General features: G+C 50.8%; 1 protein-coding gene across 7 annotated transcripts in view; it reads right to left on the reverse strand.

Annotated features, from left to right (window-relative positions):
* Positions 1-1,424: 1,424 nt before the first annotated feature.
* The window catches only part of LOC134164327 (protein CEPU-1), a 332,330-nt gene continuing 306,013 nt past the window's right edge, over positions 1,425-27,741 (reverse strand). For 6 of the 7 annotated variants that reach the window (XM_062619944.1, XM_062619942.1, XM_062619945.1 and 3 more), the window contains 5 exons: positions 9,650-9,784; positions 8,912-9,032; positions 7,302-7,453; positions 4,768-4,800; positions 1,425-2,927 (listed from right to left, as the gene is read on the reverse strand). In XM_062619944.1, the coding sequence (XP_062475928.1) occupies positions 2,827-2,927; positions 4,768-4,800; positions 7,302-7,453; positions 8,912-9,032; positions 9,650-9,784 (542 nt within the window). In that variant the 3' untranslated portion in view covers positions 1,425-2,826. The remainder of the gene's footprint in view (positions 2,928-4,767; positions 4,801-7,301; positions 7,454-8,911; positions 9,033-9,649; positions 9,785-27,741) is intronic. The other variant, XM_062619943.1, reaches the window with a different exon arrangement.

The raw sequence follows: 27,741 nt of genomic DNA on the forward strand, positions 1-27,741 counted from the left end.
CAGGCACTGCCTCTGCTGCCAGGCTGGTTCTACTTGTCCTGGCAGCCCCAAGAGCTGCACAAAGCCCTCCACCACCTTTCTCCCTGGGAGAGATGGAGGTACATCTGCTGCAGAAGACAAATCTGGCTCCAGTGCTTGCTCCTATAAACCACATCCATAGGAAAGGGCTGGTTCCAGCCTCCCCATACTGGGGCTGGTCTGGCCAGATGCCTTCTCCCAGTGCCATCCTGACCCTGGGATGCAGGAAACCGATCAACTGTCTTGTCTCTACAACCTCATTACCCTGTCTCTTACCTGGGACTTTGCCCTTGATCCTAGAATCAAAAAGGTTGGAAAAGACCTTTAAGATCATCAAGTCCAGCCTTTACCCCAGCACTGACAAGGCAGTGACCCATATCACTGAGGGCCTCGGCTAAACGGTGTGTGAACACTTCCAGGGCTGCTGACTCCAGCCCTGCCCTGGGCAGCCTATTCCAATGCCTGAGCACCCTTTGGGGAAGGATTTGTTCCTCATCTCCATCTAAACCACCCCTAGTGCAGCTTGAAGCCGTTTCCTCTTGTCCTATCCCTTGTGCCTTGGGAAAAGAGCCAGACCAGTTTTGCTCAGCCACTATATGTCACAAGGCAACTCCTTACCATGCCTTTTGCTCTCTCCCTCTTCTCCATGTGCATCTCTTGGGTGACACAAACTCATCATAAGGCCAAGAAATCAAAACCCCAACAAAAGCGTCCTGCCATCACTAACAAGCAGCTTCTGATCCTACAAGAACATGCCAAGCAGCTTCAGGAAAACCAGCACACGGAGCCAAAGACCAAAAGCACCAAGTAACCATCAGCAAAACACCAAGATTGATACAAGCCAAACTCCAGCCCAGGACACTTCACCCTGTGCTTGGCATCCAGTTTCCTACACTCACCTCATCACCGCGCCTCCTTCCCATGGGACTCACTTCAGCCGATCCATGAGGCTCATGGGAAGCTTTTGGGATACCGAGTGGGATCCTGCATGGGGGAAACAGGGCAGAGCTACCCCCCCCGCACACTCCCCATGTACTCACCAAAGCCTTACCTGTGACACGTCACTGGTGAGGTCCAGGGTGCCTCCTCTCCCGGTGTCCCTCCCCATGTCCCTCCCTGTTACCCAGGGTGGGAGAGCACGGCAATGAGCACCACAACCAGACGGAGCGGCCACATGGAACAATCGTTTTAATGGATAGGCAGAGAGAGCCCCCCCCTCGCCGCCCGCCCGTGCTCCCCGCGTGCCCCCCGCTGTCAGCTGCAGGCAAGGAAAGGAACCCAAAGGAGGAAAAGTGACCGCAGGAGAGACCCACCACTGCAACATTCCCAATCCCACGGTTCGGGGTGGCCGGGTGCCCATCGCTTCGCCGCCTTTTCCTTATATCTTTGTTGGTTTTTTATATATATATATATATATACACACACACACACACGCAAACACACACACACATATACATACATATATATATATATATATAAAAATAGAAAACTGAGCTACATAGATCTCCCCCTATCCCTGCCCCATGGCAAAAGGCGACAGAGATGGGCCCCGGTCCCCCGTGGCCCTTTGTCACCGGTGACCCGAGAGCAGAAAGGTGAAGGGGTTTGGGGACATGTGGACCAAGACGCTGGTCTCGTTGAGGACCAATACACACCTAACTCCATATACAGCATGCAGTAATGGCAGCGGAAGGACCCAGCTGGGAACCGTGGCTAGAAGGCTAACCAAAAAGAAAAATTATATATATATATATATGTATATTTATATATACTGTATATATATATCCCATAAAAAGATTTAGCGTCTCCCTCCGCCTCGACGTGTGGCGAGAGTTGCCCGTGCCCTTGGCAAGAAATGTTCAGACATCAGACTGCTTTTCGGGCCGGTTTTGGGGGGATTTTGCACAGGTTTCTTCCTTCTCCTCCTCCTTCTCCATGCCTCCTTGGCTGCGCGGCGCTTGACAACTTCTCTCTGCTCGCTCCTCCTCTCCTTTCTTCCTTTCTTCTTTATTCCTCCTTTTGATTTTTTTCTTCCCCCTCGGTTTTTTGCATCTCTGTTTTTTAGGAACTAAGAGTTCTAGGCTCGTATCAGAAAATACAATTAATAAAATGAACCATGATATAGAATCCCTTCTCATTCACAATGTCCGTGGGTGGTACGATGAACGCGTGGCTCGACGCCGGTCTCCTTCCTCCCTTTCTGTCTGTGGTGGTGTGGTAACTGTTGAAGATCTATATATCTATACATATATATATATATATGTATATGTGGATATATATATATATATTCTGGAACACAAATGGCGGCACAGTCCTTGAGAAGACGGGGAAATCTCAGCCAAGAAGAGAACCGGCACGGTTCTGCATGGAGGGTCCCGTGGGAAGGAGCGGGCGGGTGGTGGGAAGCGCCGTGCCCCATGGCCCTGCTTGTTCTCTGTGGGCAGAGAACAGCGAAAAAGGGGAGAAAAAAGGCCTGGGAGACCAAAAAAAAATATAGGGAAAAAAAGAAAAGAAGACTCAGTTGCGTTGCATCTTCAGCAGGAAGCCTGGGATTTGTTCTGCTTTTGTTGCAGTTTCTCTCCTTTCCAAATTCTCATTGCGGTTTGTTGCATGGTTTGGTGCTTCTCTCCCCCTCCCCAGGTGGCCTGGCCGGATACTCTCTCAATTCTTATGATTATTTTCGGAAACGGTGAACACATCATCTTCTTCTTCTTGTTCTTCTTCTTCTTGTTCTTCCTCCTCTCCCTTCTGCTTGCACTCGCTGGCCATGGTCATCGCCGCCGCTGCTCCGCGGGCCGGCTTCTCAGGTCAAAAGTGGAGGGCGAGCTGGGCGAGCGGCAGGGCCAGGAGCCACACGCAGCCTCCTCGCCGCCACGCGCCGTTGTTCCCATCGTGGACTGCACCAGGACCTGTGGATGGGAGAGGAACAACCCCGTGGTTAACCACAGAGCCAATAAAACCCACTAAAACCCAACTACCTGAAAGGAGGTTGGAGTGAGGGGCTGGTCTCTTCTCCCAAGGAACAAGGGATGGGATAAGAGGAAACGGCCTCAAGCTGCACCAGGGCAGGTTTAGATGGAGCTGAAGAACAATTCCTGCCCCAGAGGGTGCTCAGGCATTGGAACAGGCTGCCCAGGGCAGGGCTGCAGTCACCACACTTTTGAAGTGTTCAAAAGCCATGTAGATGAGGCCCTCATTGACATGGGTTAGGGGTGGCCTTGGCAGTGTTGGGGTAAAGGTTGGACTTGCTGATCTTAAAGGTCTTTTCCAACCTGGCTGATTCTGTGTTTCTATGAAAAGAAAACCAACAAACCCACATAATTTGGGCTCCTGGTGTCATGGCTCTGATAGCACAGTGGGTATCCACATCTGCCCATGCCATTATCAACCCCAGCCTCTGGGACATAATCCCCTCCGTAAGCCCACTATGGTCCTGATACCCCATATTGAGCCTATCCCCTGCTCATCACCACCAACCAACCTCTCTCAATGCCCTTTGTCCTTCCCCCAAAATCTGTCCACATTTCCAGTCACACTTGTAGAGGACAAGATGGGTTTGCCCCAACACTGTCCACACTCTGCCAGCCCCAGTGAGTCAGCACATAGGGCTGACCACCCTGTTATCTCCCTTCCTTGTTGTGTGGGGGCATAATAACTCCCTGCCCACCCAGCAGAGACACTGCCACTAGTACTGCATTCAGAACTTGGTGTTCTGTAACTCCACAGAGCTTCTGTGGGACTCACCACCCATAAAGTGCTCTGCCCATGGGCCCACACTATCTTGTGAACAAACTGGTGTGAGGAGGGTGCTCAGGAAGAGCCAAGTCCATCCATGCCTTTGGGGATCACAGAGGGTGAGGAGCTCATGGCTCAATGTGGGAAAGGATGTGGGGGTTCCAGACCCAATGGCTTCCATGAAGACACCCCAAATAGTTGGCCAAGGGGAATACTAGGCTGGAGAAGCTCTAGGGAGAGCAGGTCCTGATGTAGCAGGGCTGCCCACAAGATCTGCTCAACCTGCTTTAGAAACCCCAACACATCCCCTCACTTCAAAGCCTGAGTGGAGCACTAAGAACCATTAACCACTTGGTCTCCCACCAGTAGCACTCACAGACACCTTACAAGGTGTTAGGGTTGGGGCTTCCCACTGAGTCCTGGCTCCTGCCATGGCCAGGAAGCCAAACACAAGGGCAGATCTGAAGATGTGCCTGTCCCTGTGCTACTTCCACAGCCCTCCCAGCATCTTTAAGCCATCCCAAGGCATCACAAATAAAGCTGCATTGCTATGGAACCCCAAAATCAAGATGACACCGAGACAGTTGCTCTTATGATAAGCCACAGATAACACCAGAAAGAGGACCATTCACCTTTCCACCCCTACAGCATAAGCACTAGAAGCATCCCAGAGAAGGCAGGACTTGCCACAAGACTCAATTACACAGCAACACATGGAAAGCAGACCAGAGACAACCCATCTCCACCCCAGCAACAGGGAGAAGAGGGGGGGGACATGCAGAAGGCACAGACTACACTGGACGGGCACAGTAGCTGGCAAAGAGGAGGAGGAGGGGTGGGAGGACAACTACACAACAGCAAGAATGCCCTAATTCATCATTATTCCAGTGGGAGCACTGGGGTTGTGGGGCAGGAACTCCGGCTGGGATGAGTTGGGGTGGGAGCCAGTGGGGCCCGAGGGGAAACGGAGCGAGGGGGAGCGCTTGGCATAGCAGGGGTCCCCAAATTACTGACCTTTCCAGGGTGTCAGGGCAGTAGTTGTCTCTTCTAAAAATTAAAGAACAAGGGAAAGTTAAGGCAAAAGGGCAATGGAAAGTGCAGGCTCGAGACACTGCGCTCGACCTGGGGCCAGGGAGAACAAGCAGATGGGGTAGAAAGCGTGGTGCTGCTGCCCAAATCACAGCCTGCTCCTCTAGGGGTACGGTTCCCCCCATCTGGGGATAGTGGTCCATGAGCTGAGACAAGCTGGGGACTGTGGGAACCCAGACTGGCAACGTCCGTGGTGGTACCCTGACAAAGGGCACAGCACAGGGGCTGGGATATGGGGAATTCTGGGGGTTCAGCTCTTCCTTCTGCTCCTCTTATTCCCCTCTGGCAGGGTTCAGGGCCCATCCCTTCCAATAACCCTGCAACATCCCAAATGGATTTCTCAGTCTCTGGAAGTGGACCACTTGATGGAGGAGAAGCAGAGGGATTGTTCTCTCCTCCCTGACTCCACACAACGCTGTGGAACACTCCATCACCTTCCAGACAGCACCAAATGAGCCGCTGCACGAGGCAGCAGGCCTATAATAACAAGTGCTACATGTTAAATAAAGCACTAGTTGACCTTCCTGAAAAATGAGATTAAAAGAAGGATTAGAAGATGTAACACTACATTAGCCTCTGTCACTCAGCCCCCAAAAAGCTCATGTCATGGGATCCGCTTGGATTAAACCTTCATTTGAGGGGAGGAAATGTCCAAAAGACTCGCTCAGCTGTAGCAAAAATGGCATGCTATGAAAACTGTCCCCCAAAACATCAGGTCCATGGTGGTTTAGGGCAGCTCAAGAGCCATCACCGCCAGCGGCACTCAATTAGTAATGCTATTAAATCAATATTGTTCTATGGAAATGATGGGTGATCAAAGGAATCCAAGTATGTTCCCTGACGGGATTCACAGGCATAGAAACAAAGCTAAGAGGGATCATAAAACAAGCTTAGGTTTTAGTGGGATGCTTCCCTGCGTCCTGCCTGACACTGCAGTCACACAGAACATCACCCATGGGTTAGAAACCAACTAACAGCTCGCAGAGAGCCAGCAGCAGAAAGTCATCTTCCCTTTTGGGGGTTCATCCAGCCAAACTGAGGTCACACATTAATTAAGATTTAGCCTCAGAAACCCCACAGGGAGCCTAAACCATCCAAGCTAAGGAAGAACATGTGGCTCGGGATATGCTATGCAGGCAGCAGCATGGATGGAGCTGGGCCCAGGCAGCTCTGCAGTGCCATTGTCCCTAAAGAAAGGGGGTTATTTGGGGCACCAATGACCAGGAAGGCTGGAACTGAGTTCCTAGGCAGTGATAATGATGGTTTAATGGGCAGGTAGAGATGCTGATGTTCATCACTTGGATGTTTTGGGAGAACAAATGGGTGTTAGGCTCATGAACATCCAAGGTTAGCTCTGCATCAGGGGTGCAGGCACAGAGCCAAGCATCCCAGATGGGACAAACTCCCCTGCCACAGCTCAGGGAAACCCAATACTGACACTAGACAGGTTGTCCATCTGCCCCTTCATCCCTTGAACCACATCCAGCTCCTCCTCAAGGATGGTGAGAAGTGGATGTTGCTTCGCAACATCTCCATATGCATCCTGTGCTGCTCCAGCACCTTAACAACCCAACCTGTGCTTTGGGAATGCCACTATCCCAGGGTACTTTGCATCACTGAGAGTACAGCCTGCTAGCCCTGAGCCACCTCACCGATGGCTCTGGAATGACGAAGCTTGTTCCTGACCATGCAATAACAAGGAGAAGACAACGCGGGTGGCAAGGAGAGATGGGAGAGGATTTTGGGAGAGGGCAAAGGTCCCCAAGCCCTGCTTTTCCCATATGGTTCTCACCCCATATCCCCGGCAGGGAAATATCCCTGTGGAAGTGGCCAGAGACAAGGTCTGATGTCCACCTTCAGCTCTTGATGGCCATGAGAGGGATCTGGGGATCATGGCCCCTGTTCCGGCTCTGCTTGATACATGTTGAGCAATTACTGGACATGAGCAGTATCAGATGGATGCATTGCCCTCATCCCAATTCTGGTACACAGAGAAATCAGTCCCTAGATGAGGGTACACAGGTTCTTCTCCTTCCTGCATTCTACACCTTCCCATCTCCTGGCCCTCTGCACCTTTCCATTCCATCAGTAAGAATATACCTGCTTGGCAGGAGGGGAAGACATGACCTTGAAGGTGGTGGAGCCCTGGGAACCTTTAAACAGAGATTCTCCTTGGTATTTGTCACAGTGAGAAGATAGAAACCTGCAGTCAAGTCCTAACTTGCCTTTGACAGATGATCCCAAACCCCTCAACACTGGCAGACACAGGACCTGAATCAGGAGGGAGGTTTGGAGGTTTTCCACTTCTCCTGAGCTTACCAGGACCTCCAACCCATGCTCCAGAGCAGAAAAGATCAGCACATCTCCCCCAAAAGACAAGGAAGACCCTTCCCATGTCTCTCATGTTGGTGGTCTCCCTGTTAAGCTGTTCCCCATCCATCTCCCTCAGCCCTACTCACCATAGAGGATCATGCTGGCGTTGGTGTTTCCTAGCTGGTTGGAGGCTACGCAGGTGTAGTTGCCATAGTCCTGCTCGGAGACGTTGAAGAAAGTCAGCTTGGAGGAGAAGGCTTTGTTCTCCACCTTCAGTCCTTTCTGACCTTCAGCCAGCCTGGGAGGAAAGCAGAATGGGAGAGGGTCACTGCGATGGCATCAGGAGGAGAAGCACCAGGTGTTTTCCATGACCTGCCATCCCCTGGTCCTGCCTGTGAGTGGGGACATAGAGCTTGGGGCAAAGATCAGGGATGAGGAGGGAGAAGAGAAGGTATTGAGAGAGATACGGGAGATGGATGCTGCTCTGCTGGCCCTCATCCCTTAGCTGCCAGCCCACACCATCCCCATCAGGGGCATCCATCAGAGTCACTGATGAAGGGGTTGGGGCTTCCCAAAAGCCATGCAGAGGGAGGGATGCTCCCATGCCCCGGAAGGGAATATGGGAAATGCTCCTGGCTTCCCACTTACATCAGCCTCAAGGACTTTTCAGTCCTCCCTGCTCTGTGGGGTGCCTTCTTGCTCCTTCCTTCACCCCTCACCCTGCCACAGCACCCATGCCTTTGTGTGGACCATGGAGCAGGGAGGCATTCCTCAGCTGACACAAACCTGAAGCATCACCCAAGTGCTTTGACATCCCTGAGCCGGTGTCCCCCTCCTTAGCTCCTGCAGCTCTTTTACTTGCTAATTCCTCCCAGGAGGTGCTGCATCTCCATTCTCACCCCTGCTACACTCTGAGCACCCATCTGCTTTGCAGGCCCTCGTGATGTGACCTACTTCTGAGTAAAGCCTTTCATCTGCCACGCAAACATCCACTGCTTTTACATTCCTCTTCCTCCTTTCCTCCCCCAAAAAGGCAGCTCCAACCTCTCCTCTAGCTCCTGGAGCATCTTTTTTGGTTAAAACATGCTTCTTTTTAGTGACCTAGGCAGCTTGTGCTGTGTTCAGCCACACTACAGCCCCTCCGGGCTTCCCAGGGAGAAGCAATGGAAAAATGGAATCACAGAATCAGCCAGGTTGGAAAAGACTTTTAAGACCATCAAGTCCAACCTTTACCCCAGCACTGCCAAATCCCACCAATAACCCATGTCAAACAGGTTAAAACCCTTTGCCTGTGGTCATCCGCTCCAGAGTGGGATCCTTCTCTGTTCTGCTTGCTCCCAAGCCACATCCCAGTGCAAACCCTGTCTCTCAACACCTCATTTCTTTTGCCTTTCCAAGAGCAAGGAGCTGACTCTGCCTTCTGGCTAAAGTGTTTAAAAAGATGACAGGGATTTCATCCTCTCCTAAGTGCTTGGATTTGTGCTGCCAATATCACTCTCGGATGTTATGCTTCACCTAAGCAGGGATTTACCTTAAAACAGAGGCACGGGCAGCAGTGATCCTGCCTGTGCTACCTGCACAGGGAGGGAAAACCTGTCTGGATGAAAGAGGCTGCAGGAAAAAAAACCCTCCAGTATACCAGCATCCCAACCTGGCTTGTGCTGAGGGTTACTGGGAATTCAACTGGTTATTATGGCCCCATTGAGGAAGCTCCCACACCAGGTCCCCTACCCAGTTTTGTCCCCCAGGATCTTACCTTTTGTCATCTTTGTACCACTGGAAGTCAGCAGAGGGGACAGCAGAAGCTTCGCACATCAGGATGCCCTTCTGCCCCACTGGCACCCCAGTGCTCTTTGCACCCGAGATGTACGGTGGGTCTGTGGGGAAGATGGGAAACCTGGGTCAACACCTTGGGGCATCTGACCCTCTGCCCTTGCTCCTCAAGTTTCCTTTCATTTCTCTGCACTTAGGAAGGGGCCAAAATCATCTCCAAGCCCATGTCCAGCCCCTGATGCTCCTGTCCAAGGGGTTTGGGGTTCATGGGGGACCCCACGTTGCAGACCAGTGATGGTTTCTCTGAGGACTGGAGTCCCCATCCCTTGGGTACCATGTGTGTCCTTGTGCTAAGCAATGGGTGGCCACAAAGGGGTTTAGGAGGGTCTTCAGCTCTATCAGAGCATGAAATATGCTGTTTGCTTCCTCACTCTCTTTCTTTCTTTCTCTCTCTTATTCTTTGTAATGGAAAAAAAAAATCCTATTTATTGCTCACTTCTCTCCTCTCCCCAGAGGTTATCAGCACAGCATCTCACCATGGGTGGAAAACCCAGGTTGATGGAGACAGCTGAGGAGGAGGTGACAGGAAAAAAAGCAGCTTGAAAAGAAGGGGGGGAAAAGGGCAAACCACAACCTGTCCAAATAAACTCTTGCTGCTCCTGCTTCCCAAATCCCATTCCCTCATAGGGTGGCACATCCAACCCCATCCCTGCCTACTCACAGTTGACAGTGACTTTGACTCGCTGGACCACAGGCGCTGCCACATCATTGGAGGCGCTGCATTCATACTCCCCGGACTGCTCCCGTGTGATGCCCGTGATCTCCAGGTACTCATCCTCACTGATGAAGCCCACGGCTGCAGGGACAAAGGAAAAGGGCCATGAGTGATAGGGAAGCATGGCAAAACTGTATCTGCACAGAGCACCCAACCCTTGTGTGTGTTCCACCATCCCAACAAAACCCCTGCCAGAAAGGTGTTCCCAAGCAACAGACCTCTGTGGTGGCTTTGACCCCACCAAGAGCATCACTTGCTGGAGACAATGTCCTGAGGGTGGGCAAATTGGTCCTCACCAAACCTGCACCAATCTCCACATGCACCCTGCAACAATGACCTGAAATCATCTCTTATTGGCAACTGTACATCCCACCTCGCCATCCTGTTGGGTTCATATAGAATCATAGAGTCACCCAGGTTGGAAAAGACCTTTAAGATCAAGTCCAACCTTTACCCCACCACTGCCAAGACCACCACTAACCCATGTCACTGAGGGCCTTGGCTACATGGTAAAGGAACACTTACAGGGATGGAAGAGTTCAGACCCTTCAAACAGTGTTCAGACATGGACACCCATCTCTAATTTTTCAGCTTCAATTCATTTACAGCCACTTTATTCCCGTTAGTTGCGGTGTCAACACCTCCCTTCAGCTGAAACACTTCATCCCATGACCGCTCCAGGCTCATCCCATGGGGCTTGCTCCCCTTTCCCTCCAGTTTGGCTCAAAGCCACACAGATGCAGCCCCCTCTCTTCCAAGAGTCTGCTTCACTTTGAAGCATCCCTGGAAGACCACAGTGTTGGACCACAACAGCCTCCCGGTTGGAGATCGCGGTGTTACAACAAAGCACAGATTTCAACCAAGAAAGCTGGCAGCTAGAACACATCCACATCCCCAGGAAATGCAGCAGGAACAAACAGCACGGACAACTTTTCCCTTCTCCCTTCTTTTTGTTCCCATCTCCCTACCAGATCTCCCACTGATGGCCGAGATGCTGTAATTACTGTGCAAAGCATCTCCAGGACCGGTGTCACACTTAATATTCCTATAAATTTTAAACGCTAGTCCTTGGTACATATGTGTGGCAATTGGTGTCATATTTTAATTTGGCTTGCCCTACACCATCTGAAATTAATAATAGCTGGAATTACCAGTGTAATTTATAAATTAACATTGCTGCAGCATTAGGAAATAAATTAGCTCTGGACAGCTGTTGCCAGCAGTGAGTGCCAATGGCACAGAGGCCGAGCACAGGTCCCTGTGGGATGCAGCCGGTGGATCCCGGTGATCCCACCCTCACCCTTGCTTTCCACCTGATGGGCCACAGCTCGCTGCACTTGACCAGTGAACCGTGTGCATCTTGCTCCTGATAAATCCATGCAAATTATCCACTTGGGATGCTTCTGCCAGGGCACATCCTGCTGCTGAGCCTTTTGTAGCATCCCTTCACATGGTACATCAATACTGAGTGTGGCCACACGCCACCACCCACCGATGTGGCTCTTTGGGAAACACACAAAGCCCTGGTGTGATTTCTGTTACACTCCTGCACAGCTCAACAGGGTGAGCTCCTGCAATAAACACCCACTGGGATCCTGCTGCTGCAGTCCCAGGTTTGGGATTGTTCAGCATCGCAGCCGGGATAGCCCAAACTAGTGCAAAGATGCTCAGCCCTAATCATAGACCCATGGAATGGTTTGGGTTGGAAGGGACCTTAAAGCTCATCCAGTTCCAACCCCTGCCACGGGCAGGGACACCTTCCATTAGAGCAGGTTGCTCCAAGATCCATCCAACCTGGCCCTGAACACTGCCAGGGATGGGGCAGCCACAGTTTCCCTGGGCACCCTTTGCCAGCGCCTCAGCACCCTCACAGGTCTCTATCACAGAAGGATTCTGATATTCCAGCCACTCATATCAGGAGCAAGCGAAGTCTGTCCATCCAGCTGATAAATGACAATACTGACAGCTATTCTGTTACAGCACCTCCTAGACATGGGAATTTGCAGTGTGCAGGATGCCATGTTCAATTCCTATTCCATGATCTGCATTATGGTCACTGATATCAAGATAAAATGTCTTTGTATTCATGAGTCACAAGTTGCTTGTGGTACTTGCACTGGCAGTAGAGATCCATTCAACCCATAAAGGTAGGACTTAACATCATCTTTAACTGGAGCCAGGGAATCATGTTTCCAAAATAAATACACCTTTTCTACTGCTGCATACCCAAGTAACAGTCTCTAAAACACATATAGCAGGGATATGAAATGTCAGGAAATCACAGCTTGGCTCTGCCCTGCAGCAAACCTTATGGGAACCCTGGGACTTCGCCCACCCACTGAACTGAGGTCCCTGTGTCCACACACATGGATCCCACCATTCCAGACCAACCCCATGAGCTTCGGGAAGGGGGGAAGCAGCTTTTCCTGTGCATCCCATATGATGAGTTATGATGTTCACCCTCATCGCCAACCCCACCGAGGGCCTGACAGGCAAAGCTGCTGAGCTCATCATTCAGCACAACCGAAGGGCAGCATATGAAGGTTTTACCCCAAAATTAGTTGCAGCCACACAAATGCCAGCGTTAAATCCATCGGGCTGGCAGCACTTTGCTGCAGCAAAAGGAGAGAGGGGAGGGAAAAGTCATCCCTTTTATAGCTGACCCAGAATCAGCTTCCCTGTAGCACAGCGCTGCCTGCTGATAAAACAACGCCACAGCCGGTGGCCTTCAGATGCTCCGATGAGCAAATGTGAGTCAGGTTTGTGCAAAGGCTCAGATAACACTCTGCTTCCAAACTCTCACATACCACTCAGCTTCCCAACTACCCAAAGGTTCTTCCCTGAGTGTTCTGGAGCCAGCTCACACACAGCAAGAATTAGGGCTCTCTATAGCCAAGCTGTAGTTTGCGGGCCCAGTTTGATGTGTGAGCAAAGCAGCTCGAGTGTGTTTCATTCCCTGGCAAAAGACTTCATTAAAGTAACTGCAAGGGTCAGCTTTCCACCTGCAAAAGCTCCGAAAATTGAGAGATGAAGGTTTCCTCTGTGCCTGTACTGGAGTCTGAGATACGCACATAGTAAGCAGCAGAGCACAGAGTTCAGGGCTTGGAGTCTGGCACCTTGGGTTTTCAGCTGCTGCCCATGGAACTTGGTGTGCAGAGCCCACCCCATACCAAAATGGAATGCTCTGAGCCAGGGCTGACACCTGCACAATCTGGTATTACTCAGATAACAACGATGATAGCATTAGGAAGGCCTTCCCGCATGAGATGCTGGCCACATCCTGCTTCCTTAGTGCAGGCTACAGCATCTCAAGGAATAAGGTGACATTAGTGATTCCTGCCCTGAGGACACCAGGTGAAGAAGCCACTTGCTGTGTCCCTCCATCCCCTTCTGCATAAGGGGATTTGCAGGAAAGCTGGGTCCAGAAAGTCACTTCACTGCCTTATTGCTCCAGCTGCCAAAGGACAAAGGCATGGCCACAGAGTAATTGCCCAACAGCTCGACTCCATGGCCTCTGCTTTCTTGCCTGTTTATAATGGGAAGCCTTCCTGACAGCTGGACAAATCTCATTCATTAGTGACTGCCAGAAATAGAAACCCAAATAGATGGGACCCAAGGAGCAGGGCCGGGGCTCAGCAAACACAACCTGGGATAAACCCAGGGCTGGCTGATAAACACGGTCTCTGCTTTAGGTGAAGCTCAATTCCCTGGTTTTAGGAGCAAGGCAAGCCCTAGGTGGGCTTTGGATGGGGATTATTTCTCCAACACCTCACATGTATCCCTTTGGGATTGCACTGCAGTCATCCCTCCACCCCTCTGAAACTAGAGCTAAAGCAATGCAGTGGGGACCCAGCTCCCTCCATCCCGACCTCCAAAAGCACCCAGAGCTCAGGGATGTTCAGGGATGCTCTGGCCCAGGGCCCTGCAGCTCCAGGAGCTCCTCCAGAGCTGGAATTGATGGTGGGAACTGTTCAAGGCTGCCTCTGCTTGAGCACAATTAGGAGCTGAAATATTGCAGGAATTAATGGGAGAGTGCTCTCATCTCCTCAGGAACTAGAAAACCAGCACAGCCAGCACCCATCATTATTATTATTAATACTAATAATATAATACAGGCCAGAAATGGACTAGGCACAAGTGTAATCCTTGCTCAGCAGCTGAGGATGATAAACTAACCCAGTGAAAGCTGGAGAGATGGAAAACCGGAGCCTGAATCCACCTAGATGGCATAAACCATCACATGCTATATAGGACTTGGGGTCCCACACAGTGTGAATGGATGAGGACGGCAGATGCCTCCTGCATCCATGTTCCTCCCTTCTTGCCTTTACCCTTTGCTTCTCCGGGTTTTCCTGGCCTGACTCGTCTCCCTTCTGCCTCCTCCTACCCATTTGCTTCCATTGAGCCTCTGACAAGATAATAACTCACCAGAAAGTGAACACATGCTCCCAAATTAATGATGTGCCGCCGTTCCCCCGCTTGCTGGTGCAGCATGTTCAGAGCTCTAGGACACAGCCCTTATGGCATTCCCTGCAGAATCCTGCCCATAATGCCATTAATAAACAAGGCAGAGAGGTCTTACTCTCTGTCACAGTGCCCATCATTGCTTCTGTACACCATGGTATCTTCTGAGGACCAAAACTCTCACGGAACAGTCCTGCTCCTGCCCTGAGTCCTGTGGTATATCAGCAACCAGCAGCCACAGCATACCTTCCATGCTGCCATGTGCCCACAGCAATTCCTAGAATCCCAGCCTGGTTTGGGTTGGAAGGGACTTTAAAGCTCATCCAGCTCCAACCCCTGCCACAGGCAGGGACACCTTCCACTGGAGCAGCTTGCTCCAAGCCCCTGTGTCCAACCTGGCCTTGAACACTGCCAGGGATGGGGCAGCCACAGCTTCTCTGGGCACCCTGTGCCAGCGCCTCAGCACCCTCACATGGAAGAGCTTCTGCCTAAGAGCTCATCTCAGTCTCCCCTCTGGCAGGTTAAAGCCATTCCCCTTGGCCTGTCCCTACAGGCCCTTGTCCAAAGCCCCTCTCCAGGTTTATTGTAGCCCCTTTAAGCACTGGAGCTGCTCTAAGGTCTCCCCGGATCCTTCTCTTCCCCAGGCTGAACTCCTTGCACATTGGACCAAGGTAAGATCCCCACCAAGGCTGTACTATTTCCACCTCTAAAGCTCCAAACCCTCAGCAAAGCATCCTGCAATGGGTTTGATGCCCAGAGTCCTAAGGCTTATCCTTAGGCACCACCATAGCTCCTACACTGATCTGCAGCATCCTCCAGGCACCGATCCTCCTGCCCAGGATGGGCTGGATAAGGAGAATATTTTATGGAGATAATTTTATTAAAATGTTTACAACAATGCAGATATTGACATCTGGCTTCAATCAATAGCACAATTTATTGTCCTTCAAGGTGAACATTAAGCCAAGCTACCCATTAGTCAATATTTACCTCTAAGGTCTATAAATCTTTATATGGGCTGCAGCGGATGTTGACAGCGGGCTGATTCCAGATAAGTAAAAGGAAGAGCGTGAAACATTGTTCCTTTTGGAGGTGAAATAGTAACTAGTTAATTACAGCCCCTACAGCCATTCTCAACTATCAATTTATGGCTACTTCTGGCAATAAAAATTAACATTGTGCAGACTCCCTGCTCCGACTGACGTGCTAAACCCAATGGCTGTATATTTCCTATGTCACTCCCATAGTGACGGCCATTGTAGGACAGTTTAGAGTAACTAAATAAACCACACAAAGGTACTAAGAGGGAATTGTTGGTGCCCAAGACCTGCTTCACCTCTCCTCTGTGGCACAGCAGGCGGGATGATGTAGGGTGGGTGATTTAGTAGCATCACACAGGCAGCGCAGCGCTCTGTGTGCAGGGAAGGAGGTAGGGAAAGGAATGGAATCACCCCAAAGCTGAGTGCTCAAAGCAGGGGCAACACAGCCCCCAGTATGTATGTGGGCAGATAGAACCAATCAGTTAGGTAAGACCTTTAAGCTCAGCAAGTCCAACCTTTATCCCACTTTAACCACTAACCCATGCACTGAGGGCCTCGGCTACACCGTTTGGGAGCACTTCCAGGGATGGCGACTCCAGCCCTGCCCTGGGCAGCCTCTTCCAATGCCTGAGCACCCTTTGGGGAAGGAATTGTTCCTCAGCTCCATCTAAACCTCCCCTGGTGCAGCTTGAGTTCATTTCCTCTTGTCCTATCCCTTGGGAGCAGTCACCAGTCCCCTCCTGGCTCCATCCTCCTGTCAGGCAGTTGTAGGGAGCGATCAGGTTCCCCCTGAGCCTTCTCTTCTCCAGACTGAACCCCTCAGGTCCCTCAGCCCTTCCCCATCACACTTGGGCTCCATTGCCCTTCTCTGGCCCCGCTCCAGCACCTCAATGTCTCTCTTGTAGTGAGGGCGCCAGAGCTGAACAAAGAATTTGAGGTGCAGCCTCCACCACAGGAGCACAATCACTTCCCTGCATTTCCTGCTCCCAACTGCTCAATTAAAAACCAAGGAACAAAGTTCAGGCCTTTCTAGAATTCCCTTCCCAAATCTTTGTTTGCTGAAGCAAATGAGAGCTGCCAGGGCAGCATCCCCTCCATGCATCCCCTCTTTCAACTCCCCGATGCCAGCCTGCTCCAGCTGAGAAAGGCTGGGGAGAATTAACCTGCTGGAAACCATCCAGAGCAATCATTAAAGAAATGATTTTTTGAAGATTACCCTATCGACCCATGCAGGCACGGATGTTCCTCTCCTCCTCTTGGGAATATTCCATCCCTCTACCACCGGCTCCAGTCTGTAACCCCCCTTACAATCATAGAATCATAGAATAGTTTGGGTTGGATGAGACCTTCAAGGTCATCTAGTCCAACCTACAATGAGCAGGGACATCTTCAATTAGACTGAGTTGCCCAAAACCACATCCAGCCTGGCCTTGAATGTCTCCATCCACCACCTCTCAGGGCAGCCTGTGCCAGGGTTTTACCACCCTCATTGTAAAGAATTTCTTCCTTACATCCAGCATCGATCTCCTTCTTTTAGTTAAACCCATCACTCTTCATCCTATCACAACAGGGCCTGCTAAAAAGTCTTTCCCATCTTTCTTCTAGGCCCCTTTTAAAGGAGTGATGCCTTTAGAATCACAGCACGACCAACATACAGCAGAAATGGAGTATGAACCTCCACTTCCTCATTATTCACAAGCCTTCAGAAGGACTGCAACCCCACAAACAAGCATATCAGAGACTGCATTGTGCTTACACAGGGCCAAGTCTCTCTCTTTTTGAGGTTTCCTGATTACAAGGAAAGAAATCTCTCCTCTTACATGTTTTTCCATGTTAATGAGCATGTTTCCATGGTTGTGTAAAGACCCAGGGGATTACGCTCTTGCTGCTTGGCTTTCACACAGTGCTCAGAGCTTAGCAGTACCTTCCTCCGTTGCTCCCTCCTCATCCTCACACACCAGGGGTGGTCACTATCCCTAATTGTGCCCAGTGCCACCAAAGAGAGAGGAAATACCACATTCTCCTTACTCACATCCTTCATTACATTGGTTTGGCAGAACTCTCCCAGCCAATGCTGCTCTGTGCCCTTGTATGCACAGGCTACGAGGGAGAGGGATGCCTGGTGCTGACCACTGCACCAAAGGTTCCTGATGCACCTCAGGCAGATGAAGGCTGAGGGATGAAGTCATAAAGTCCTTCTCCTGCACTGGTATCAGTGTCCCCACCTGCCCTGGCTGTGCTCTCCTCATGCACGGCCATGAAGGGCTGTGGCTTCTCTTCTCCTTCCAGCTCGTTTGAGTATAATGGAGCTGATGGTTTCACCTTGAGAGGCGTGATTTGGGCTTGACATGAGCAGCGCTGACTATAGCTGAGAGCTCCATCTCTGGCTGCCTGTGATTTCAACAGACACCTTCTGAATGCAAAGCACCAACCAGGAACCATTACAGGAACCATCACTGCTGCCAACCCTCTGCTCTGTGCTCATTTCTTCAACTTCTTGCACTATTCAGAGCTAGATCTGAGACAGGACCCGCTGCTGAGACCGCACTTGGGGCTCACATCTCCTACAACAACTCCAACATTCACCTATTCAGTGGGCACATCGAAGCAGTCATTGGGTCACACAACTGGTGTAAAACCTCCAGACACCACCCTATCTCCTATATTCACAGCCTATAACCAAGAATCACCTACAGCCAGCCTAACTGAAGCACAGCAAGCTGAAACACCTTGGGCTCCGCCAGCACGACCACCCTGCTCCGTGCTCAGGGCCAGACCTCCAATGCAAATCTGTGCCAGGGCCGCCTGCCCCGTTCCCTCTCGTCTCCTCTAACGGTGCAGCCGATCGAGCTGCCCATTATAGCACCATTGTAAAGAGTTTTGAGCTTAAAAGTCCTTGAAAGTTTCCCACTGTGACTCGTCAAACAAGATCTTTTTCACTTTGCCTCTATTCTCCCCCTAACAATATTTATACTCATTTCTTTTATTGAAATCTACCAGCCGCCTGTTCTATTATAACCACCTGAGTGGCAGCTCCTATTCTCCAGGAGCCTGCAGCCCATCTATTCTCCAGACAATGAGGTACAAGCAGTCTATCTTCTATTGTGCTTCCCAGCCTTTGGCTCTCAAATCTTCCATCGCAAAAAGGCAGCTCAGAGATGCCTCCATGCAAAACATAGGAATCCTGGGTTGTGCAGAGGCTTCCCAAGCTTGCTGCCCTCCAGTATCCAGGGAGATGCTACTGTGGTACCTGTGATCCCTTAGGAATGCTTCCCCCTCTGTCCCCGTGCACCACAAGTTGGCCTTAAGGATACTCGGGTTGCTGCCGGGATGTTGTATGCCTCAGACAACTTATTTGTTAGTGGGAATAAAAGAGGAGCATTAAACCCTTTGTTTGCAAGAAGTAGTTCCTTGGGAAATAAAAGGATTATGGAAATTAATATTTAAAGAAACAAAACAAAACAACTTGGAGACCAACCACCCTTGAACGAGGCTCTAATTCAGGAGGAAATGAGTCGAATCAAAAATGAGCCCTTTTATTTCAGTGCAAGGGAGAGTCAGGCTCAGGGCTCACTGGAAGCAACCATACTCAGCCTCTCCCAGTCCCTGCCTCCTCCTGGGCTGCTGGTAAGGATGCTGAGCAATAGGAAGGGGTCCAGATGGCACATCCCACCCTGTTAGAGCACATTAGCAATGCCTGCAGCTCACAAAGCACCTATTTGGTGTTCAACTGGGTGCATAGATGAGTGCAGGGCTCACAGAGGGCTGCTTTTCTTAATGCTATCTACCTATTACCACAAGCATGGAGCAGGGCATCTCCTGCTTGGACCTTGGGGTCCCCACGCTCAGAGGTGGTGACCGTCATGGTGGCACAAGGATGGATGCTCTGATCCGCTTCATAGACTCATAGAATCAACCAGGTTAGAAAAGACCTTTAAGCTCATCAAGTCCAATCGCTCCCCATCACCGCCAAGGCCACCACTAACCCATGGCACTGAGGGGGTGTGAACACTTGCAGGGACGGTGACTGTAGCACTGCCCTGGGCAGCCTGAGCACCCTCTGGGGCAGGAACTGTTCGTCAGCTCCATCTAAACCTGCCCTGGTGCAGCTTGAGGCCGTTTCCTCTTGTCCCATCCCTTGTTCCTTGGAAGCAGACCTGGCTCCATCCTCCTGCCAGGCAGTTGTAGGGAGCGATCAGGTCCCCCCTGAGCCTTCTCTCCTCCAGACTAAACAGACTAATTCTAGGCAGCATCTCTGCCTCCTTGCAGGAACCCATGCCAAGGGTACATAAAACCCAAGTATCAAGCTAAGCTCTCTCCAGAGGCTTCCTGATGAAACAGCACCTCCCGGCAGTTCTGTGCTCCCACTGAAGCATCAAAGGTGCTCTCAGGACACCTAAGCCTAAAGCCAGACCCTAACAAGCCACCCAACAAGGATTCCTTTTTCCTTTCTTGCCTTCCTTTTTAATTCCTCCTTGTGCTTTCTTCCCCGTTGCCACTTGCAAGGTGAGAAAGGACAGCGTCGCCAGAATGAAAGATTCTCCTGCGTGCCCTCTCCCAGCAGCGGCCCTAATTCATTTTTCATGGCCCCTTGCAGTGACAAAAGCCGCTGCTTCTCTCTTGTAAGCGTGAGCCATGCAATAAGTCAAAGCTGATGTGCATTTTCCCCCTGGGTGCCAAAGCTGTGCTTTTGATTTAATTTCTCCTGTTGTTTGGCGCTCAGCCTTTGCCGGTGAGTTCCTTTGGAGAGGAGGCAAGGTAGGGCCCCATCTGTGTGGAGGGGCTGCCTGACAGATGGGGTACAGTGGGTAGTGTTTAAATAATTTGCTGCAATGATACCAAGACGCTGGAGAGTGACAGATGCTGCCGGAGAAAATCGCTCAGACAAACAGGAGCATCCTGTTTGCAGGAGCGCTGCTCCTCGATTAAATCCTGTTGCAACTTGGTTTTCCTGGAGCCCATCCCATTGCTGGCAGCTTCCTCGCTGTCTCTCGGAGAAGCTGCGCTGCGCAAGGCTTGGCAAGGAGAAAAGTGGCTCAGGAGAACGTCAAGAAAGCAGAGAATCCCAGACTGGTTTGGATGGAAGGGACCTTAAAGCTCATCCAGTTCCAAGCACCCACTATGGGCAGGGACCCCTTCCACTAGAGCAGCTTGCTCCAAGCCCCTGTGTCCAACCTGGCCTTGAACACTGCCAGGGATGGGGCAGCCACAGCTTCTCTGGGCACCTTGTGCCAGTGCCTCAGCACTCTCACAGAGAAGAGCTTCTGCCTTATCTCCAGCCTGAACTTCCCCTGTTTCAGTTTGAACCCATCACCCCTTGTCCTGTCGCTACAGTCCCTGATGCAGAGCCCCTCTCCAGCATCCTTGTAGCCCACTTCAGACACTGGAAGCTGCTCTGAGGTCTCCACGCAGCTTCTCTGCTCCAGCTTGAACAGCCTCAATGTTCTCAGCCTGGCTCCATGCAGGAGGTGCTCCAGTCCCTGAGCATCTTCGTGGCCTCCTCTGGCCTTGCTCCAACAGCTCCATGTCCTTCTGATGTTGAGGACACCAGAACTGCACTCAGTGCTGCAAGTGGGGTCTCATGAGAGCAGAGCAGAGGGGCAGGATCACCTCTTTTGACCTGCTACTCACACTGCAGCCTCTTTTGATACTCCTGCCTTCTATGTGCAGGAGGCTACAAAGCACCTTAAACAACGTCCTGGGTCTCCCCAGCTATGAGCTCCACACATGCCCTATCAACCACACATCCCTACGTGCAAGACAGAACATTCCATCCCCTGCCAAACTCCAGGCATCTTGTTTTCCTCTGGATTTAGCAGAAAAACAACTGCTGGTGGCCAGGACCGTAGGGTCCCTCCGGCTGCAAACTTAAACCCAAAGGCTTTCTCTGTAGGACAAGCTCTTAAGAAGCAAATGCAATCCCAAGCGTTACTTGGCTGTAACCTCAGTTAAGCTGCATTTCAGCCGCATTAAGAAAATATCCCGCGGATGGGAAGCAAGTGGCATAATGGCATTAGAGCGAAAAAAAAGAGGCATCAAGTACCAGCTAAATCCAGCCCCAGTGCTGCCAAGAAGCCATGGGGAGATGGGAAACTTTCCCTTCTCCCTGCGTATCCCTACAGGTGGCTGCCACTGCCACATCTTTCTGCACGTAGGGAATCTTTTCCTCCCCTCCTCTTCCCCACAGGACTCCCTGGTCCCTCTTCACCCCCTTCTCCCTCTGACTCACAGCAGGGTGAGACTCGCTCTTGCCTCTCCATCATCTTTAGCCCCTCTTTATTTTTGCAGCCACGCTATTTTCCAGCCCAATGGCCTTGCTCTGTCCCTCGTGGTTTATGGCACTGATGTCTCCATTTCTGAGGAGCATCAGTGAGAGACATTGCTTTGCAAGGAAAAATCCATATTAAGTAACAGCAGTGTTTCACAGGAAGGGGAAAAAACCCCGGGCTACGGCATTGCTCTGGCTTTAAATTATACTGTAGGAGAATAAAACTACAAGAGAGGAAGACAGAGAGAGCAGGAGGAAAAAGAATTGCCATTGTTTTACCAAGCAGATGGGAAAGTTCAGGGGATCACAAAAAGACTATTATTATCTTGACTTGACCGAGAGAAAATGGGAAAGGAAGAGGAATTTTTTTCCCCTTGCAGTGCGGAATGCTGTGGCTGAAGTCATTTCAGCAAAGAATTGGAAGGAAACGGTGCCCTTGGCTCTGAGCAGCACCCGAGCTATCCCCAAGGCCTAGGCAATCCATTGGGATTTGGCTTTTTGTCCCGTTTTCCCTAGTGATGCCTGCTGTCCCATGTACTGCGATGGTAAAGATGGGTGCATGAAGTGGTACCCAGGGCGCGCATCCCTGCCTGCCTCCAGCTGCTTCTCCAGATGTGCTCCTGCCAGCGGTGCTGCAGCTGCGGGTACCCCTCCATGCCCATGGCTACTCAGAATCCTGCTGCCCTGCCCCAGGGAGACCACTGAATTTGCTACAAACCATGAAAGAATACTCAAAATACACAACAAATCTTCCTACTTCTCCTCCTTCCACATAACCACGGTTCTCCCCCCTCCAGACCCATGTGCCATGCCCTTCTTCTGCATGTGCAACAGTGCCTGCAACTCCAGAGCGATTCACTGCTGTTCTTTAGCTCTGCACAGGGCAGGGAGCAGCTCCAGATCGTGAGCACGTTTCAGCTCCTTGCCCTTACAAGCACAGCAGCGTTCCTCAGCCTCACCAGGGACAAGGAAACTCTCTTTCTACCCATGTTGAGGCTCGAGGAAGGGCACAACCCCAAAGCCCACAGCACTGACCGAGCGTAGACACCAACAACTGATTTATCAAGCGGAGCAGATGCTGCTGTAACATCTTCCCTGCCAAGTAGCAAGGATGTGGGACAGGGAAAAGAGGAGGTGGAGGACAGGTCTGCTCCAACAGAGCATCCTTCACCTGCTGCATCACTTCCTGCAACCACTCTTCAATTTTCCTCCTCTTTATGGTTTCTTTCTCTCCTCCTTCTTTTCCTCTCCTCTCTCCACCTTCCCTCAGTCCCTACACTTCACCTTGTCACCAATCCTTCTCTGCACCCACATCTCTCCCAGGCCCAAGGGACACGGAGAGGGTCTGGCAAATTGCCCTGCTTAATCCTGCCTCCTCGGGCACTTAATATTCACGACAGAGAGCAACATTTCATGGTGAATTGGACGCACATTCAACTGGAAATGGACATTTTATGACTCTCCTCACTCTGCGCCACAGATTACACCAGCTGAGAAAACATGGAAGCAAATGAACAACCTGTGAACTGTAAAGTATATTAATAATGAAATCACAGCCCGGGAAATGAAGGCTTTATTCTGTTTATATTCTGCTCCATTAATAGAGAGTGTTCTCTCTAGCTCCACCCCATTAGCTGGCAATCTGTGCAGAGGAAGAGTGCAAGGACAGCAGAAGAAAGGTGTCAGGGAGCAGAAGCCTCCTTCCCACATGGACAACCTTTGCAAGGGCAGGAGTTTGAATCAAAGCATCTCCTTGTGCTATATCCACCAATGGATGGTGCAGCAGGAGAAGGCAGGGGATGCCTTTGGCCTTGGTGTCCTGCCCTGTGCAACCTCAGCGAGCAGAGGAGACTTTACAAAGAAGAGAAGGGAGTAAATGGTGATGCCAGGAAAAAGAAAGGCACGGATTTGGAGGGGAATCAGCTCCAACAACACAAGAAGCCCCCCCAGCATCAAGAAAACCATCCACATGCAGAGCTCCTCGCTGTGCTGCTTACTCCCTTTACCTGCCTGCAGGTTTGAGCATCTCCACCACCTCTCCGAGCATCCTTCCCACTCTTCATCACAACATCCATCTCTCCGGGGATGGAGGGACCACTGTTGTGCATCCACAGCCCTGAGGCCACACCGATGGCCATGGCAGAGTGGGAGAAGACCGAGTCGGGCTCTTTCCTCCCCAAAAGCAACTGCAGCAGCTTATGCAAAGCACATCACGGGGAGCTAAAAGGAGCCGGAGCAGAGTTTTCTATAGCAGAAGCGACCCAGTGTTGACAGAATGGGGACGCGTTTTCACAGCTCAGGTTTTTATAATAATACCTCAGGGGAGTTGCTGTGGAAGTTTGGCCCAAATATAATTAGTTTGCAGAGCTATTAGGAGCTGATAAAAGGTTTTAATTTGTGTGGAGATCTCTGGAATCTCAGACACTCCCGTGCTCTTCCTCACGCCAGCCGAATGAAAGGCAAGTCCCAAGCAGGGAGTGGGATGCCAGCACAAAGCCACACATTTACCAGGGAAAAAGGGAGCTGTGTTAAGTGCTGATAGAAGAGAGAAAATCCAGAGGCTTGTTGGGTTTTGTTCACCTCATCCCACCACACCAAAGGAATACCTAACATATCCCTTTCTTCCAAGGCAAGGTGCTGCTGGGGATGGAGAAGGGATGCTGGCTTGGGAAATGCTGCTAGTGGTGTGAAAAACACTGTCTCTGCTCAGAACTAAAGCATGGGATATGAGGATTGAGAGTGGCAAGGGTGTTATTCCAGGAAATGGGAATGAACAGAAACTTCCCTGCTTCCTTAACCTGGTCCCACCACTGCTTCGTGCACAAGGGCTGACGAGACTGTTGTGCAAACAGGCGGACTTAGGTGCAAGAAAATCAATCATAATCTGGTTTGGAGTGTAATAAACCTAAAATTCATCTAAATCCAGCCCCTGCCATGGGCAGGGACACCTTCCAGTAGACCACATTGCTCCAAGCCCCATCCAGCCTGGCTTTAAACACTTCCATGGTTTTATACGGGTACCAGCTCCCTTGCACTCGGCACGGCAGTAGCACAAGGGCCCTTTGCAATACCACAGTGGGCCTCACCTTCCCAGATCATGTAGCCAGTGATCGATGGGATAAGCCAAAGGATAAAACCTGAGGGTGCAGGCAGCTGCCTGCTTTTACCCCTCTCTCCCCCACCCCAAGTTGTACAGTGACCCTAACCCCAATCCTAACCCTGTTGTACAGTGACAGCTGCTCCCCAAAAGCAAGCATCCTACCTGCATCCCCAGGCTGCGATAAGGAGTGGAGCACGCTCTGCCTCAGGCAAGGAGGGAATGTGTGACATTGCAAAGCTATGTTTAGGGAATATGCTGAAGCCAAGAGAGGTTTTTTTTCACCCTTTTCTTAAGGGAAAGACATTGCCTCATTTGTAGCTGGTAGGGGGCTTGTTATTTTTGTACCGAGGTGCATATTTTAGAGGCAGCAATGCCAAATCTGCAAACAAATCAGCTCAGAGAGTTGATTTCCACCATGCAGGGAATCAAAACTATTACTTTTATGTATATATATACACGTACAAGTACATAATCTCCCAGTGCTTCGAAAAAGCAGGAGGAACCAGGGCGCATCAGTGGAAGGAAAATGCTAACAGGAGCATCCCACAGCCAAGCGCTTAGCACCCAGCACACAAAACATGTTCCAGTCATTCCCTGGGGAAAGCCAAAGCCATGGTGCAATTCCACCGACTGCTGCAGGGCATCAGTCTGTTCCCATGGGAGCCAATGGGGATGCTACTGGCACTCAAGGGGCTAATACCCTGCTCTCAGCAGGATCCTGTTTTAGCACGTGTCCACATGCTTTGCAAGCAGCCCCTGGTAATACCAGCTGCCAGCTTCTCCATCACTACACACAAAACTCGTGTCCACCTCAAAGCCCTGCTTATCCAAGAGCACTGCAACCTGTTTGTGATGCAAACACAGCCAGGCCATTGGTGACCCTATTCCCAGCCGATCCATTGGGCATGTGCTGGTGGAAGCGCGGCTCAAATCCGGTGGCAGATTTCCAGGTTAACAATGATTTAGTGGAGTGCACTGCAGCCAAATTAATGCTGGCTATAATGTAGTTTACCTCATTAAACAATGCACACCAAGATCCTGTCTGTTGTAAAACAATTGGTCTCTGAAGCCTAGTGTTCATCTTCCAGGGTTGCTGGGAGATAATAAATGGGTAATATTCCGGCGGTAATGGTAATGGAGTCACGGCTCAGAGCTAATATTATGGCAAAGCAGTAATTATTTCAACAGTAAACAAGGGGATGGTTGAGCTGCCGACAGGATTGGAGCTGGTTGAAATGCTTCAGTTAATATAGCTCGAGTCCAGGCCTGCAACTGCCTCTTGGAAGGAGGACAAGGCTCTCTGCCACCAAAGGAGTTGTCTGAGCCTTGGTGAGATACTTGGTTACTCTGAGATGCATGAAACATGGGGAGGAGGGATGTCACATTCACTGTGGTGGCCAAGCCAACCTAAGCCAACACTGCAGCGCTGCGACCCATTGTATAGCTGCCGTAGGAGGACTCTCATCCCTTCTTTGAGACACAACTTGGGTTGGCTCACACACTGTCTCAAAAGGAGACATGAGAGAGTGCAGAAACATAAGCCCCAGGATGAACCAAAAAACAGCCTTACGCAAACCATCTGCTCTCTCCAAGAGCTACTGCCCTGTTAAAAGGACCAGCAGAGAGCATGGATTTCTGGCCTTAAGGTAATAAGGTGACTTGAGGCAGGGTTTTCCCACCAAAGTGCATCCCTTTTCTCTCTGTGCCTCCCAACCAGGCTCCAAACCCAACGTCCAACCTACAGATATCCTTTGCCTCCCGTCCAGAGAGGATCCTGGAAAGATGAAGACAGCAAGCAATGTGCTGCACGGCCCAGCCTCCGGGGAGGGAAGACATGTCCCCTTCCCACGGACAAGCAACAGTTCAAACTGGATTCTTTTCTGCAGTTGCTTGTCCTCGTGTTTTAAGGCAGAGAGAATCAATATATCCAAATCTACCAGCCTTCTCCCAGAGTCCCTTTGCTGCTTTGCTGCTCATGTATAGACAGATGATCTCATGAGACCTCTGCCACATCAGGCCACCGGGCCTCATCTATCTTAAGTGCATATACGAGCTGTGATTACTGCTGTGTCTGAGAGCTTCATGTCTTGAATCTATTTATCCTCCCATCGGGCTTGCAAAACAAGGGACTGCTATTGTACCTCTTGCAGGGAGGACATGGAGGGCCACAGGGGTTAAATGGAATGATCAGGGAGGATATCCGGGATGTGGCAACATCAGCATCCTCCAAGCACCTCCCTTGTCTTGTCCCTCTCCCTTGCAGAGGCAGCGCCTATTCAGCAAATCACAGCTCAGACTCCACATGGGATGTAGCTTTCAGCACCCAGCTTAATCCTGACATTAATGAGGGATTCTTGCTCTAAAAACCTCTCCATCAGACCTTTTATGAGTAAATACACCATGCAGCCAAACCATAATGTTTTCCTACCCTGGCAGCTGCTGTCTTCAGCCTTACCCCAGAATCCATCATCCTACAGCAATAATCAAAAAGCAATTAGACAAAAAACATGGCAGAAAAGTCCATCAAGGGTTGTTAAGGATGATGACTTGGATGCAGGCTCTGGCTTGGGATGTCTGAGTGTGGCAGACTGATGTTGGCCAGACAGATGAGCCATGCACACACCTGATTTTACATCCTTTCCTCGTGCCCCTGCCTCCATCGTGGCAGGATAGTCACACTTAAGCCCTTGTTATTATGAGAGATGAAAACCAGCCTGATAACACAGCAATTGCCATGACAACATCAGAATTACCCCCAAAATAAATACAAAGCCCAGTAGCTATGGAAACACCTGAGTGACCAAACCCAGACTATTGTCTAGAAGACCTCTCTGCAGTTTACAGATGACATTGGCACCGTGAGACTGAGGACCCTAAGACAGCCTTGGAAGTGAAGAGATGCTTAGCACCTGTGAGTGCAAAGCCAAATGTGTGTGGGCACACACAACACTGACTTTCAGACCCCAGCTTCCAAGTCCTCAGCACAACCTACACCTCCTCTGGAAAGATGCTGCTGCCTTCTTGCTGGATGTTATATATATCTACATCCTTCTCTCCCTCTTTGTCCTCCTCCCTCCCTTCACCTTGCTGAGGATGCCTCTCTTGGTTGCCATCCCAATGGTCCTGGCACTGCAGGGCTGCCAAGGAGGGATGGATCTGCTCTGTG

Source organism: Pezoporus occidentalis, unplaced genomic scaffold (assembly GCF_034315485.1).
Source record: "Pezoporus occidentalis ecotype Australia unplaced genomic scaffold, CSIRO_AGI_Poc_V1 ctg216, whole genome shotgun sequence".
Classification (NCBI taxonomy): Eukaryota; Metazoa; Chordata; class Aves; order Psittaciformes; family Psittacidae; genus Pezoporus; species Pezoporus occidentalis.